General features: G+C 32.1%; 2 protein-coding genes across 2 annotated transcripts in view; one reads left to right on the top strand and one right to left on the bottom strand.

The window, feature by feature from the left end:
* The window catches only part of LOC139491653 (pre-mRNA-processing factor 17-like), a 33,610-nt gene extending 23,942 nt beyond the window's left edge, over positions 1–9,668 (top strand). The window contains exons 13-14 of the mRNA XM_071279443.1: positions 8,238–8,281; positions 9,192–9,668. Coding sequence (XP_071135544.1) covers positions 8,238–8,281; positions 9,192–9,369 — 222 coding nt within the window. The 3' untranslated portion in view covers positions 9,370–9,668. The remainder of the gene's footprint in view (positions 1–8,237; positions 8,282–9,191) is intronic.
* LOC139491657 (uncharacterized) lies at positions 9,548–17,543 on the bottom strand. The gene is made up of 4 exons (XM_071279449.1): positions 17,427–17,543; positions 14,833–15,138; positions 12,355–12,405; positions 9,548–10,845 (listed from the first exon to the last, which is right to left on the bottom strand). Exons 1-4 carry the CDS (start codon positions 17,512–17,514, stop codon positions 10,457–10,459), a joined length of 834 nt encoding a protein of 277 aa, XP_071135550.1. The 5' UTR covers positions 17,515–17,543; the 3' UTR covers positions 9,548–10,456.
* Positions 17,544–17,954: the final 411 nt, after the last annotated feature.

The following is a 17,954-nucleotide window of genomic DNA, read 5'->3' as shown; positions in this document are numbered from 1 at the left end:
ATTATAGAAAAAGAATTGGGACAATTTCAAAGTTCACCAAGGTCACAATTAATCATCAAATATATGATGCAATACTAAACTTAAGAACCGGAAGTCATAGAGACATGGGACTAGCACCATTCAACTCAGGACCACTTAACCTTTCAACTATCACAAGGTCAAGGTCATTGTATACTGTGGAGGTCAAGGTGAAATTTCATCATGACCTGACATTGACCTCAAATTGAAGGTCTTGAATTACTGATCATATTTGCACTTTATAGTAGGTTGATATCTGTTACATTTAAAAAGATATACACACAATACTATATTTTTAAGAATCATCCCGTTGTAACTTTTGAACAGACGGTCGGACGTTTTTGGGCTTATTGTATAAAATGTAGAGCTCGTCGAGAACATTTTATGCGCTGTATGTATGCAGCAAAGTCTTGTCGTTTTCCTAATATGTAAGCTTGAAATTGCAGCGTAATTTTTTTTTGCACTCGGTGACCTTTGACCTTAGGTGCATATTAAAGGTCATATGAATTCAAGATTATTGGTGAAGGTTACAAGTCTCTATGACTTCTGGTTCTCGAAATAGAACTTTTCAAAAAATATTTATAATTTTTAAAGGGAAATAACTCCTTATCAGGCTTAGTAACAAATTAATTGTTTATGTTTATAAACATTGCCATCTGTTCTTGTATATGCTGCCATTTTCAAATCGATTCTATCTCTAATACTTTTAAAGAAAAATACAAATAAAAGAAATTGCTTCAAGGGGATATAACTCTTAAAGGGGATGATGAAATCCTATGCAGCCTCATATGGTAATACATCATGATAATATCTCTCTATTGTCTAAATAAGGTCATGATATCTTTTAAAACATTTAGGGGGGGCCATGTTGAAAAAAATCAATAAAAGGGAGATAACTTCTAAAGGGGTTGATGAAATCCTACAAAAGTTCATCTGGCAAAAGTTCATGATGAGGTCTATCGATGGTTCAAATTTGGTATTGATAACTCCAATAGAAGCGGTAGGAGGGCGTGCCAAACAAATGCTGGAAGGAAAAAAAAAAGAAAAAAAAACATTAGAAAAACAATAAGGTCTTTCCTCGGGAAGAGGAAAGACCTTAATTAAAATCCCGTGTCTACTCTTAAAAAGTTTGCGTACAAGGATCTGACAACACTCCGTTTTACTTTCTGTCCTGGTAGTTTTTACATCAGCTAATAAAAATTTAAGCTTTCAAATTTTAAAAGTGTGTATTAATCCGACAAATTAAGAGAACCTCAAAAGAGCTTTAAACAGAAAGTAAAATTGAGCGTTTTCAGATCCTTATAAGCAACGTATCGACACATTTTATATCATCTTTAGGGACGGACCATTTAACTTGCAGAGGGGGAGGCATGCGCGCATTTTATTTTTATTTTTGGGAAGTGGCGCGACAAATTATTTTTTTCAAATTTAACATTATTTTTTATGGTAAATATCCTCTGTCAAATTTTTTTTTCTCCCTTTGCTGGCCAAATTATTTATTTTCTCTATTCAGAATCAACATATTTATTTACGAAAAAAAAACATTAAATCAATTTTCAATAAGGCTCTCTATAGACACAATATTAACAACATGAATAAACATAATCTACTACTACGTTTTTTTTTTAACGACCTTGACAAAAGCCCTTGCACGGTTGATATAAACCAAATCAATCTAGCAATACACAATGATGAATAATAGTATAAATATTAAATTACATAAACAAATACATGAACAAAACGGATTACATGATAGTGTTTTGAGTTTTATTGTTAAAATATATAATGATTTGTAAGTATACTTGAATGACGATACATTTTTTTGATTTTTTGATTTCTTTGGATAGTGAATTCCACACCTTTTGACCACTAAAAGAAAAGCTTGGTTTGTATAATTCTGTATTTGATTTTGGAACAAAACAATTATCTGAAAATGAGAGTCGAGTACTGTATGACTGTTTGCTATTTGTAGTTACAATAAGATTTGACAAGTATTGGGGTACCAATCCATTGTTTTATTCATACATTAATAAGGACTTGTGGTATAATATTCTATTACATGTATTTACTGGAATTATTCCAGATTCTTTAAAAAGTTCAACAGATGGTTTTTGAAAATCGTGTTCATTTAAAATAATTCTAGCTTCCCTTTTTTGTAATTTAAGCAAACTGTCGATTAAAAATGTGTTACAGTTGCCCCATATTGAACAACAGTAGTCAAAATTTGGAAGAATGTATGCATTATAAAATAAAATTCTTGCATTATGATTTAAATATTTCTTGATCCTTTTTAGTAGAGCTAAAGGAAGAATTTACCTTAAAGTTTTTAATAACATATTTGATATGATCAGACCAAGACAGAGTTGCGTCCACAAAAATACCAAGGACTTGTTCACGCTGACTTTCATTAATATATTGATTATTAATGAAGATATTAAAAGGTTCATTACACATGACAGAAAGTTTGTGTTTTGAACATAAACACATGTTCTTTGTTTTGGATACATTGATTAACATTTTGTTTTCATCACACCAATGAGAAATATTTTCTAACACAGTATTTAGTGTCTGGCTATACAACTTTTGTTTTTACCAGTAACAAAAATAGTACTATCATCAGCCAAAAGATCACTGTTATGATTTGGATTACACAAAGGCAAAAAATTAATGAATAATAATAATATGGGACCTTAAACGAACCCTTGAGGTACACCTGTTTTTACTTTTAATACACCTGAAAAAGTATTTGAAATGTATACAACCTGCTGTCTATCAGTTAAATATGAAGTAAGCCAGTGCAGTGAAGAATAAGAAAATCTGTATTTTTGTAATTTCTGGAGGAGCAGTTTATGATGAAGAACATCAGAAGCTTTACAAAGATCCAGAAATACTGCTCCTACTAATTCGCCTTCATCAATTGCTTTTAACCATTTATCTAACAAAGTTGTCATGGCAGTTTGACAGGAATGGTTCGAACGAAAACCTGATTGCAGGACATACAACAGATTATATGTGTTCGTATAGTTCATTAAATAAGTTTTTACGTGTCTCTCAAGTATTTTAGATGCTAATTGTAAAAATGCAATTGGTCTGTAATTAAATACATCATTTTTTAACGTTTATTTTCAAAAACTGGTATGACTTTAGCTAGTTTGAATAATGATGGATAAACTGATTTTTTAATGCTTGAATTAAAAATTTGACATAAGGGAACTGAAATAAGATGAGAAGTAATTTTTAAAAACTTTGCACTGATATTATCAAGACTGCTTTTATTACATTACAGATGCCTGTTTCCGTTCGATTCCGTTAAATACCAATTCCTCAGAGCAATTGGTATTTTGCGGAACGGAACGGAAATCAGATTCAACTTGATCGCTGCGCTGTTTCTAATCATCTTCGGAAGGCCCCTTTTTTAATTTATGATTACCAATGGAAGTAGAAAGACCTTCTGTCTAACCTGTCTTTGTGTTATTTTTTATACGTCCGTCAATTTTGACGGGACGTATTATGGTATACAAATGTCCAGTGTCCGTCTGTCCAGTGTAAACATGTCGCACCGTAACTTGAGAACGACTTATCCAAATTTCATGAAACTTAACATAGTTGTTTCTTATGATGGTAAAATGATCTGTATACTTTTTTTGTGAAAATAAGATTACAACTTTTTGAGTTACGGCACTTTGTAACTAAAACAGGGGTGTGTTTTTTTCACATGTCGCACCGTATCTCAAAAACGATTCTTGATTATGGCTTAAAACTTTAAATACTTCTTAGTTATATTAATCTTAATATCTGTATACTTTTTGGTGATGATTCAAAAGTTCATTTTTGAGTTATTGAGTATTTTGTAAAAAAAAAAGGGGGGGTTTACATGTCGCACCATATCTCAAAAACGATTCATGATTATTGCTTAAAACTTTACACACTTCTTTGTTATATTAATCTAAAGATCTGTATACTTTTTGGTGACGATTCATTTTTATATTTTCGAGTTATTGAGTTTTTTGTAAAAAAAGAGGGTTTGTTTCACATGTTGCGCTGTATCTCTATTGCTTAAAACTTAACAGGCTAATGTTGCGTCGGGTTTCCAAATACATCTTGTTCAATCTTCCTATTGAGCGGGAATAAGGAATGAGTCAGGATATACTAAGCATGACATCCTGTACAACCCTGTGTTATTCAAAAAAGATTTATGTTTTTTCACAAGACGACGGGCGTATCATGCGCTCATGGCGCAGCTGTTTATTTAAATATTGATCAAGTCGAAATGCTATCTAAAACACTTACCACTCATTCAAAAAGAGGTGTCAGACTTGTTTTTATCATACTGCTTTAATTACATTAAAGATGTCTGTTTCCGTTTTTTCCGTTAAATACCAATTCCTCAGAGCAATTGGTACTTTGCGGAACGGAACGGAACGGAAAAATAAATTTAAAAAGTTTAAATCAGATTCAACTTGATCACTGTCTCTAATCATCGTCGGAATGGGCTGTTGAAGGCCTCTTTTTTAAAATATAATTACCGATGGAAGGAGAAAGACTTTTTGTGTAACCTGCCTTTGTGTTAAATTTTTTATTATTGATCAAGTCGAAAATGCTATCTAAAACACATACCACTCATGCAAAAAGAGGTGTCATACAATTTTTTTTTTATCATACTGCTTTAATTACATTAAAGATGTCTGTTTCCGTTTTTTCCGTTAAATACCAATTCCTCAGAGCAATTGGTACTTTGCGGAACGGAACGGAACGGAAAAATAAATTAAAAAGTTTACATCAGATTCAACTTGATCACTGTCTCTAATCATCGTCGGAACGGGCTGTTGAAGGCCCCTTTTTTAAAATATAATTACCGATGGAAGGAGAAAGACTTTTTGTGTAACCTGCCTTTGTGTTAAATTTTTTATTATTGATCAAGTCGAAAATGCTATCTAAAACACATACCACTCATGCAAAAAGAGGTGTCAGACATTTTTTTTTATCATACTGCTTTAATTACATTAAAGATGTCTGTTTCCGTTTTTTCCGTTAAATACCAATTCCTCAGAGCAATTGGTACTTTGCGGAACGGAACGGAACGGAAAAATAAATTAAAAAGTTTACATCAGATTCAACTTGGTCACTGTCTCTAATCATCGTCGGAACGGGCTGTTGAAGGCCTCTTTTTTAAAATATAATTACCGATGGAAGGAGAAAGACTTTTTGTGTAACCTGCCTTTGTGTTAAATTTTTTATTATTGATCAAGTCGAAAATGCTATCTAAAACACATACCACTCATGCAAAAAGAGGTGTCAGACAATTTTTTTTTATCATACTGCTTTAATTACATTAAAGATGTCTGTTTCCGTTTTTTCCGTTAAATACCAATTCCTCAGAGCAATTGGTACTTTGCGGAACGGAACGGAAAAATAAATTAAAAAGTTTACATCAGATTCAACTTGATCACTGTCTCTAATCATCGTCGGAACGGGCTGTTGAAGGCCCTGTTTTTAAAATATAATTACCGATGGAAGGAGAAAGACTTTTTGTGTAACCTGCCTTTGTGTTAAATTTTTTATTATTGATCAAGTCGAAAATGCTATCTAAAACACATACCACTCATGCAAAAAGAGGTGTCAGACAATTTTTTTTTATCATACTGCTTTAATTACATTAAAGATGTCTGTTTCCGTTTTTTCCGTTAAATACCAATTCCTCAGAGCAATTGGTACTTTGCGGAACGGAACGGAAAAATAAATTAAAAAGTTTACATCAGATTCAACTTGATCACTGTCTCTAATCATCGTCGGAACGGGCTGTTGAAGGCCCTGTTTTTAAAATATAATTACCGATGGAAGGAGAAAGACTTTTTGTGTAACCTGCCTTTGTGTTAAATTTTTTATTATTGATCAAGTCGAAAATGCTATCTAAAACACATACCACTCATGCAAAAAGAGGTGTCAGACAATTTTTTTTATCATACTGCTTTAATTACATTAAAGATGTCTGTTTCCGTTTTTTCCGTTAAATACCAATTCCTCAGAGCAATTGGTACTTTGCGGAACGGAACGGAACGGAACGGAAAAATAAATTAAAAAGTTTACATCAGATTCAACTTGGTCACTGTCTCTAATCATCGTCAGAACGGGCTGTTGAAGGCCTCTTTTTTAAAATATAATTACCGATGGAAGGAGAAAGACTTTTTGTGTAACCTGCCTTTGTGTTAAATTTTTTATTATTGATCAAGTCGAAAATGCTATCTAAAACACACACCACTCATGCAAAAAGAGGTGCCAGACAATTTTTTTTTATCATACTGCTTTAATTACATTAAAGATGTCTGTTTCCGTTTTTTCCGTTAAATACCAATTCCTCAGAGCAATTGGTACTTTGCGGAACGGAACGGAACGGAAAAATAAATTAAAAAGTTTACATCAGATTCAACTTGATCACGGTCTCTAATCATCGTCGGAACGGGCTGTTGAAGGCCCCTTTTTTAAAATATAATTACCGATGGAAGGAGAAAGACTTTTTGTGTAACCTGCCTTTGTGTTAAATTTTTTATTATTGATCAAGTCGAAAATGCTATCTAAAACACATACCACTCATGCAAAAAGAGGTGTCAGACAATTTTTTTTTATCATACTGCTTTAATTACATTAAAGATGTCTGTTTCCGTTTTTTCCGTTAAATACCAATTCCTCAGAGCAATTGGTACTTTGCGGAACGGAACGGAACGGAAAAATAAATTAAAAAGTTTACATCAGATTCAACTTGATCACTGTCTCTAATCAACGTCGGAACGGGCTGTTGAAGGCCCCTTTTTTAAAATATAATTACCGATGGAAGGAGAAAGACTTTTTGTGTAACCTGCCTTTGTGTTAAATTTTTTATTATTGATCAAGTCGAAAATGCTATCTAAAACACATACCATTCATGCAAAAAGAGGTGTCAGGCAATTTTTTTTTTTATCATACTGCTTTAATTACATTAAAGATGTTTGTTTCCGTTTTTTCCGTTAAATACCAATTCCTCAGAGCAATTGGTACTTTGCGGAACGGAAAAATAAATTAAAAAGTTTACATCAGATTCAACTTGATCACTGTCTCTAATCATCGTCGGAACGGGCTGTTGAAGGCCTCTTTTTTAAAATATAATTACCGATGGAAGGAGAAAGACTTTTTGTGTAACCTGCCTTTGTGTTAAATTTTTTATTATTGATCAAGTCGAAAATGCTATCTAAAACACATACCACTCATGCAAAAAGAGGTGTCAGACAATTTTTTTTTATCATACTGCTTTAATTACATTAAAGATGTCTGTTTCCGTTTTTTCCATTAAATACCGATTCCTCAGAGCAATTGGTACTTTGCGGAACGGAACGGAACGGAACGGAAAAATAAATTAAAAAGTTTAAATCAGATTTATTTTGATCACTGTCTCTAATCAAGGACGACGTGAGGTCAGTCTAGATATCATAATGCATGACTTGCAAATGCGTTAATTTCATGATAATTTATCAGGACAATCCGACATATTCATCTACAGAATATTTTCCGATGTTATACATTATTACACATTTCACCTGTGAAGATGAGATTAAGTATACATTTGTGTTATTTGTATATGGAAAACCGTAAAACACAGAAATTTTAAAGTTTGTTTTGTTTTAAAGATTTTTCGAAATTTTGATAAATGCCCCCTTTGGATACCTTAAATGAAATTCTTTTCCGTTCCGTTCCGTTCCGTTCCGTTCCGTAAAGTACCAATAGCCGTTTAATGTACATGTACCATTAGAACATGTAAAACAGTTACAGATTGCATGTAGTAAATAAATACTATATACAAATCAAAATCACACACTCTAAAAAAAAGTAATAGTTGCAATCAAGAATAAATATTGTGACTGCCTCAAGTATGACTAACACAAAATGGATTCTTCATTCAGTTAATTTTATTTGACCATTCCAATAGCAGTAACTCAACCACACACATTTTTCAAATGAAGTTTCCTGAAAATCAGTTTGTGTAGCACGTGTGTATGTTTTGGTTAAAAAATGTTTTAATATGAATAAAGGTAAAAGTGATAAATGGTAAAAAAAGTTGTAAAATTAGTTGAATTGCCATCTCATACCCATGAATATTATATTATCTGGCCCTACTTTTAAAATTACATTCAGGGCAAACATATCTCTGTCAAAAGTTTATTAATTAATTTTGTCATATGTCTTTACAGGTAGCAGGTTATGCTTGTCAACCAGATTTTTCACCAGATATGAGGTATGACTTAGTAAATTATTATCACAGCTGATGGGTTTTTCATTGTTTTTTCATCTGTAGATAAATAGTTTTTCCTGAGTTGCATGTAACAAAGGAAGGGTAAAATTTAAGCAAATAAATGGCCTACCTATACCGAAAACTATGGACTGCTATCTTTTATTTTTCCTATGTGTACATGTTGAAAAATTGGCAGAAAGTCTGCTGACATTTGAATATGCCTTTACAAAAAATGTTACAAAAAAACAATTATTTGGTATTTTCAACAAGAGGAAAACAGATTATAATTTTACATATAAATAAAAAAAGCAAATTTAGCACATAAGTCAACATGATATCAACTCAACAAAACATGAAAATAGAAAGAAAAATGTAAGGGTCATCATATTAAAGATCTCCAACAATAGGCAAAAATTGGTACCATATGCTCAACTTCAAATATCCCAGATCTGAGCAAGATGTGAATGAATTGTACATTATTTTTCTTGTATAATTCTGGCATTTTGTTGCTAAAGAGGCTGTACATGTACTCTCTAACCATTATGAAATTATCAATGCATACATTTTAACAAAATCAAAGGAAAGGAACAGCATTTGTCCTGCTGATGCGGCCGTCTACATGTGAAAAAGACCACATCCATCTTACTGCATATTCAGGTGTAATACCACAAAATCATAGTACGTCACATCTGGTTATATATGAAAAAAGGGTAGAAAAATAGATATTCCCTTGAATTTGACAGTTGTAGGTAAATAATCCTACATTTCATTGCATTTAAAAATTTATGGGTCATCAACAAATATCTTTGCTGTTTAAAGCACCATTACTTTTTTATTACACCTTCAAGACAGCCAATTACACCTGTTTGAATTGAATGCTACAAATGTACTAATTATTTTATCTTTATTTCAGTTATGTGATATCAGGAGATGCTGATGGAAAACTTTATGTATGGGACTGGAAAACAACAAAACTTTATACAAAATTCAAAGCCCACGATGATGTGTGTTCCACTGTGTTGTGGCATCCTCATGAAACCTCAAAAGTGGCATCATGTGGATGGGATGGTGTGATAAAATACTGGGACTGAGATGAATGAAATACTGTTATGTCAAATCAGGAAAATCAATGCCTTATAACATTTGAGAGGAAGAAAAAAATGTATCTTAGATGGACTTCCAAAACATCAAGAGAACAATGATCAGATCCACAAAGTGTTCTGGTTTAGTAGTAGCTGAATGTATTACAAATCAATTTTGATGCTAAAATGTTATATCATTTTTATTGCAATCATCACATGTACAGATCATGTTTCAAAAGTCATTCATTTTAATGTGCTATCATTGCTGCAATTTTAAATAAAATACAACTTTACATGTTTCTTATTGATATACATTTTTGTTGTTTAAATGGGAAAAAGGAATATTTACAAATGGATGTCAAGCAAACAGAAATCTAACATAAAACTTGAATTTAGCTATCCCATAACCTTACTAAATTCTCTTTAACCCAATACATGTTTTTCATCAACTGAGTTGGGTTAATGTCAAAGTATTCATCTGAAAGCATCTGTATAATTAATTTTGCCTCTAACCATTATGGTTGTTTGGTGTATTCCAAAAAAAAAATTAAGGTATACTTGATCTGTATGTATGTATCAGGTTCACCATGGTGGAGGAATTTTGACAAGGTTCAACTGATGTCCAAGAATTAATGATAGGTTCTAAGCAATGGCATGAGTACACCAACTACTGGTTTTCAACTATAGTTTGAATTTATAAAAAAAATATTACATTTTTCTAGAATTGCAAGATGGCAAATAAACATTAGAAAGTTCTTTTGTGTTCACCACTGTATCTACTACATGGAAGAGACATAAATATGATATGAAATTTTGTGCACTTCTCTATCAATCTTTACACTAGTGATCTTAATCACTTTGATTCTTGTGTTGGTTATTGCAATGTTTTCATGAATTAATTTAATTATAATACATATATACAAAATTACAAAACTATACAATACTGATATTTAAATTTCTAGTTCAGTACTGATAGTAAGTAAATTTATTTAGTAAGTTTGTGAATTTTATTTTGAGTCAGTATACAATAACAATCAAAACATGAGGTCTAATGAGCTCTTTAAACGACAGCTCATTTGTACTAGGACTTTCACTGTTATATAAATTCTGTAAGTTTGTTTTCAGTTGTTGGGGTACTGTAATTGTTTAAACCTTCAATTTCACTCCCAATTAAAGGCATGTATTGGTTTGGCTGTTTGTGTGATTTAAAATTTGACATTTCTATCAAAGTATTCTCGTTAATCGTTTCATAGTGTGGTGAATCAGGATCATATTTTCCAAGAACAGCTTCATTTGCCATAACGTTATTTGTACCATTTCCATTCAGCGCACCCACCTGATCCTCATTGTCATCTGAACTTGGATTGTTTCTCTTTGAAGTTGTTTTTCTACATTTATTAATGAAATAAATGCAACCAATAGACAGACATATAACAGCAACTCCTGCAGAAATACTGTAGTAGAAACTTTGACCAAAATGGATTCCTGTATTCAAATAAAAATGATTATTTACCCACTTATTTAAGCTGTACCGTAAATCTCAAAACAAAATGAAAACAAGTCAACTAAATAAGTTCCTCATCTACACCAATCTTAGAATAAATTAATCTTAGAGACAACTTGCACTGAAATTAGTGTTGAGGTCAAGTGAAAGTTTTCGAACAAAATAGTATGTACACATTGTCTTTTTACAATTGTTTTCAACCTATCATCTATATAATATTAGTTTAAGGCCATATGTATCAAGTCTGAATAAACAAATACTATTATATAAAAGAAGGTCAAAGACATACAGACACACTCCTGAAAACCAAACAAACAAACATAATCTATTTGTCGATTATGATAATAACAATGATTATAATTAAACATAATGAAATAGTTTGTGGTTAAAAAGAGTAACCGTGTTATTTTTTTTATAAAACAAGAATGTGTCCAAAGTACACAGATGCCCCACTCGCACTATTCCATGGACCGTGAAATTGGGTAATAATCTAATTTGGCATTAAAATTAGAAAGATTATACTATAGAGAACATAAGTTTCAAGTTGATTGGACTTCAGTTTCATCAAAAACTACCTTGACCAAATATTTTAACCTGAAAATCCCACTTTCATTTTTATGTTCAGTGGACCGTGAAATTGGGGTAAAATGTCTAATTTGGCTTTAAAATTAGAAAGATCCTATCATAAGCAACAAGTGTACTAAGTTTCAAGTTGGTTGGACTTCACCTTCATCAAAAACTACCTTGACCAAAAACTTTAACCTGAACAGACGAACGGACGGACGAACGAACGAAGCACATACCAGAAAACATAATGCCCCTCTACTATCGTAGGTGGGGCATAAAAATAAATACATTTACCAAATACGGTACTATTGACATCTTAAACATGTATGTTACTGAAGAAAAGACATATATGCTAAACACTCACCAAGTCCATTGTAGCATTTAAAGTAGGTCATGTAAGTATGACATATGCCAAACTTCGATTACCAAAGATCAATGAATTTTCGTGGATAGTTATCAAAGAACAATTGAATAATGAAAACTTGAAAACTCAATTCTTAAAGCAATCAAGTGAGGATATCGTTTTGTGATATGTGCAATTATTTGTTAAACTCTGTTAAAAAGGGAATAGAATATTGTTTAATTTGCAAATTGTTTACACGGCTAATATTAATTTTTAAATATACGAACCTGATGTTCGATAGTTGTGTTTTGTTGATGTGGTTGATCAGTGTTTCTTGTTTACATTTTTTTATATAGATTTGACCGTTGATTTTTGTTTGAATGGTTATACGCTAATCATTTTGGGGGCATTTTATTGCTTGTTGTTCGGCATGAGCCAAGGTTCCGTGTTGAAGACCGTACTGTGACCTATCATGGTTTACTTGTATACATTAAGACTTGGATGGAGGCTTGTCTCATTTGACGCTCATACTACATCTGCTTAAATCTATACATGTATGTAGACAATATTCTTTACATACCTGTACTTTCAGACGGAGAGGACTCACTTACAGCACTAATAGTATGCTTGTCTGAAAAAAATCAATAATTAAATATAATTCGCAATAGGAACACAAAAGCTGCATGTTAGCAATACATGCAGTATTCACTTTATAGATAAAAAACAAATGATATGAATAAAAGAAAATTCTTGCATATTACTTAAATAATGTAGAACAGAATATATATTATATTATTATTCACTAATTAGGTTCGTTTATCAGATACGACAATCAGTAGGTCAACAATATGTAGTGTAAGGAATTATTGCAAGGTGTACCTGTCAGTCTTACAGATTTCTGCTGATCTTCACACCTTTTTCATGGTTCGTTGATCAATTTTAAGTTGTCTAGTTTTGGTCTGCTTTTTCAATACTTCCGGATCATAGGTCAACTTTCTTAGTGAATGGAATGATAGGAAGATGTAACATATTAAAAAGGTCAAATAAAGAACTAAGTCGAAGTGTATTCATAACGAAACATTCTTGAAGGTTTTGCCAAATACAGCTAAGGTTATATATTCCTGAGGTAGAAAAACCTTAGTAATTTCAAAATTCAAAGTTTTTTAAACAGTTAAATGATAATGATGGGACAACTCTCCACCTCTGTCCTTTCAAGTTCATTTGTTAACCGGATTTTTGAGACACAAATGTCGATAATTAGTTTTGGGTTGTACGGTGGGTGGCCAGGCGGGCGGCAGCCAAATGTTATTCGTGCATTTATTCATGAGCCGTTCAACCAAAGCTTTTAAAATTTTAATATGTTGTTACTGAATACACCATGAAGGTCAAGTTCAATAATGACGATTTTTACTTTTACCGTTTAGGAGTTATGGTTCTTGAAAGATTGAAAAATGGTGTTTTCAGTCGTGTCCGTGCATTACACATGAACCATTCAACCAATTTCAAATTTTAATATGTTGTTACTGATGAAAATTGAGGTCAAATTTGGTATTGACGATTTTCACTTTCACCCTACATCAGTTATAGTTCTTGCGATATTGAAAAATGCAAGGACACAAATAAATGTTAATAAATCCGGTTTGCTGTCGCTCTGACAGCCTCTTGATAATACCATAGCGAGTGTAATTTTGTTTTTCTTATACGTATGCTGTTAAATGTGTGATTGTCTTTATGTTTAGATGTTTTAAATTTGTGTGTTTGTTTTGTTTGGACTACTCGTTTTTCAAAGAACCCTGCACCCTATATCGGAAACTTCTGTTCCAATATTGGACATCAAAATGTAAAACACAAACAAATAAATTTTCGAATAAATTACTTTTTGAAGATATCTCCTTTTATGGCTATTGCTTTATATAAATTTAAGGAGATGTGGTATGATTGTCATTGAGACAACTATCCAAAGTACAGAGTCTCTACCGAAAGTTCAAATGAAATGGCCAAATGGAAGTTTTTAACGACCTTGGCTGGCTATACTGAAAATGAAATGGATTAATATTTACTCGTGTTTTTAGAACAGTTACTAATTTTGCATTCAATTAATTAATTACTTTACAATTTTGGTTCTTTTGTTGCACAGTTTGATCGAATATAGATCTTATATTTCATTGCACACTATCAATGATTATTATGTTCTATTTTACAATCAATGAGTATGTTTGCTTATCAAGTTATGTTTACTGATCTTTATTCTAGCAATATATTATTTTATTTGATCATTCATAAGTCTTATTTAAGATAATTTTATTTCAATCGAAGTTTAGAGGCATAAGTCACACAAACTAATTTATTAGTTTTTGGTGGGGCTCGTGTTGTTTAATTATCCTTAAGTTTTCTATGTTGTGTCATGTGTACTACTGTTTGTCTGTTTGTCTGTTTTTCCTTTTCATTTTTAGCCATGGCGTTGTCAATTTATTTTCGAGTTTGACTGTCCCTCTGGTATCTTTCGTCCCTCTTTTATTATACATGCAAATAAGTTGTGGAACTCTAAAGATGTTTTGTCTAGTTGTTTTTGCTTAAGTTCCATTGGCATACATAGTTCGAATTCAGTTCAAATTGAAACAAAATATCAATAATAGGCAAATAAACGGGAATACTAGCGGGTGATTGGACTAGAACTGAAACACAAGGACATATTTTGCCTTGTCATGGACCAACGGAACCCTGTTATATATGAGAAGAGGATCTTAAACGAATATAAAACATGACACTTTCTCTACACGTGGCACACGCACCAAAGTAACTGTCACAAAAACGACCATTTATATGTGTATTTTTACATCTGACTCAAACAAACGCCGCATCAGCACAAAAAAGCTATATTGCAGCGAAGTGATTTATGAAATATACATTTGGCATAAGGGGGTCTTTCATAACAGTCTATGGAAGACCCTCTTATACCAAATGTAAATTATACAAAAACAAGGGCTTTGATAATAGGAACCTAAAAATAATTTCCCAAAATCAAGTCTAATAAATCATGTTCAATTTATGTTAATACCTAAATTGATTATTTTTGTCCTTTCAGCTCTTATCGAGTTGTCTTGTTGTGTCTCGCACCAGTAAGTGTCAAAATCATGATCAGTGATGTTGTATATTTTAAGATTATAAAACTTTCCGTCGATGAAAGCTTTAAGTCTTCCGTGTCCGCGCACATTTCTGTTTATTTCACCTCCTTGAGTTAAAACTATTAAACCTTTCCTCCAACTCGGTGTTGAGGCACCTTTTGAGATCTCACACGACAGGGTAACAGTACTTCCAACAAGAACATACATGTCCTCGTGAAATATTTCGTCTCCGTGTGAAGCTGAAGGAAAAACAATATTTTGAGTATTTTTTGCAACTTGAGGAACAATCACATGAAGTGTTAAACAAAGATTTACTATCCATAAAAAGAAAAATCACAAAATTACCGAACAACGAGGAAAATTCAAAACGGAAAGTCCCTATTCAGATGGCAAAATCAAAACCCCAAACACATCAAACGAATGGATAAGAACTGTTATATATCTGAGTTGGTACAGGCATTTTCTTTCTTATACGTACAAAATGGTGGATTAAACCTAGTTAAACCTCTCTCTTGTATGACAGTCGCATAAAATTCCATTAAGAATTCGTAAGATGCTTTTAGAGCTCTTGCTAAACGCAACTAAATGTATTTTATAATGTTGTCAACGGTTAACCGGTTAATCGGTCGAACGACCGAATACCGAATACCAAAAACGCTAACCGGTTAACTGGACTTTTTCCAATTTTGATAGGTTTGATATAAATTTGTGTTGAAAATTAAATCATTCAATAGTTATGTTTTATTTAAAAATTGTCGTCGTTGTAATTAGTTTGAAAGATCAATTGTCCAGTATATTGATTGCTATTGTTAATTCTAAAAACATAAAATTAATTATAGTTCGGGGCAGGATCTTTAAGAAACACAATTAGTCAACAAGTTTTTTTAACAGTAACTTTAAATCAGTAATGAGATTTAATTTAACTAATTACTTCATTATTTCGTTTTAGATCTAATATTGTGTAAATCTACATTTAAATGTGCAACCTCCGTAGTGCAAGGGTTAGTTATACTTTAAATTCAAAAATTGTGAAATGCAAACCAATGTGAATGTACTCAATGTATACGTGAAAGTACGAGTAACATGCTGAAAGAAAAAAGCAAACACAGTGAAGAAACAGGTTGACAGCATGTACAATGACCTATAGTTGTTAATTTCTGTGTCATTTTGGTCTCTTGTGAAGAATTGTCTCATTGGCAATCATACCGCATATTATTTTTTATAATTAATCATTTCAAATTGAAACACATCCCATTATTTTCGAAGACAACAAGACAAAAGGAAAGAATAATCGGTTTCAGACATGTGACATATTCAATTCTACGAGATTAAGATTTTTTTTTTTGGATTTTTTAATCTGAAGTTGGTACAAACGCTATAGTTGATACGGTGTATTTGATTATTAAAAGTCAAACTTCGCCAGGAATCCTCACAGACAAGCCTTAAAGGAAAAACTTCAATTCTTAAAGCGTATTTATGACTTTGATGAAAGGTTGTCAAATTGACATCCATACCACATCTTATATCTATGTGTAGGGTTCTATTGATAAGGCTTTCAAACACCAACTTAAATTACCGGTTAACCGGTTAGGCAAAATTGTACGATTTGACAACACTAGTATTTTAAGAACAACAAAACTTAATATAACAAATATATCGATATAAGAATCAAGAAGAAAGATACGTTGACAAAGTTAGCTTTGATCGAGTAGTGTTTCTCCTTTTATTCTGTCCCAATTTACAACAACTTTGAAATGTACACGATCAGTATACAAACCTAGTTGGATTGTATCATGATTGCCTTGCAGAAACTCGTGCACCCAAGATAGTTATTCATGTGGGAAAAAAAGAAACTTGTGTTCGTTAGACAAGTTTGCTCACAATTCAATTTTTGCATGGTACTCCAGGGCTTCCGTCGTCCGTACCAATGATACAAATATCCATCAAAGATAATTATCGTAAGGCCTTCATCAAAGAACAAAGAGTAACCTCCACTAGGCTTCAGGTTACCCAAATACCAACAATACAACGAGAAAACTGTAAAAACAAAAATAAAGAGCAAATATTGCAAATTATCACCAACAACGACTACTGAATTACATTATGTAACGTTTACAGAATGCCACGAGGTTAAACATATTTGATTTGATTACATGTTCGGAATAAAGCCAAACTTTTATTAAAACCTTAAAGTACTCATTAACATATCTCAATCAACAGTGACTGATTTAGTGGGATATAGAGGGTTTCCATCCTCTTTGATGGACACGTTTATTATCTCGAGCATAAAATCGTCCAAAATAGTGTTTGCATCGGTCTGCTTGGCAAGGAAAAAAGTGATATGATATTTCTTTAATCTTTCAAAAACCCTGGATCCGCCACTAATCAATGAAACTTTAGAAGAGATTAAAAGAATTCGAGAAATTCTAGAAACTGAATTGAATTCTGGAGAAATTGGACCTACCTATTTGTCTCAAATGATATCAGTATTATATTCAGTATGAAGCAAAGGTAAAAATTCACATACCTGCAAGTTGATACACAATGAAATAGATCAATATAGTTTGCATGTTATTTAGCATAAACATTATTCTGTATTTCCTATTTCGTTTCATATATTTTGTGTCACCACGTAATTAGCAACATCAGGAAACGACTATTGAACAAACAAGGAAATAAATTAGTATTTATACATGAAATATAATGGAGTCGAAAAGGCATAATTATATTCAAATTAATGAAAAAAAAATATTTAAGGTTTCCCCACTAAACATCAGTATTGTTTGATCTCTACAGAAGACCAGGAACAACTTTTCGATTCTGTAATCGCACCTATTTTATTATATTCATCAAAAAGTTTGGAGGGGAAAAAGGGGTTGGGGGGTTGGAGTGAACGTGGCTGAATTTAAACAAAAGGATGAGAAAAGGCCTCTACAGTTCTGAATAATATTCTCGGTCTTTGGAATAGTACACCAAATATTATGGTTTACGGAAAACATGGTCGAGTTCCTTTGAATATCTCTAAAATAAAATAGGATGGCATCATCCTGTTGCT

This window comes from Mytilus edulis, chromosome 10, assembly GCF_963676685.1.
Source record: "Mytilus edulis chromosome 10, xbMytEdul2.2, whole genome shotgun sequence".
Taxonomy (NCBI): domain Eukaryota; kingdom Metazoa; phylum Mollusca; class Bivalvia; order Mytilida; family Mytilidae; genus Mytilus; species Mytilus edulis.
The sequence above is the reverse complement of the archived record's forward strand: the minus strand, read 5'-3'. Positions and strand labels throughout refer to the sequence as shown.

Coding starts and splice junctions, on each gene's coding strand:
- LOC139491657 (XM_071279449.1), bottom strand. CDS start 17,514: ATGAAACGAAATAGGAAATACAGAATAATGTTTATGCTAAATAACATG. Junction 15,139..17,426: donor CATTGTGTATCAACTTGCAG/GTATGTGAATTT, acceptor TTTTTCCTTCAG/CTTCACACGGAGACGAAATA. Junction 10,846..12,354: donor CTCTCCGTCTGAAAGTACAG/GTATGTAAAGAA, acceptor ATTTGAATACAG/GAATCCATTTTGGTCAAAGT.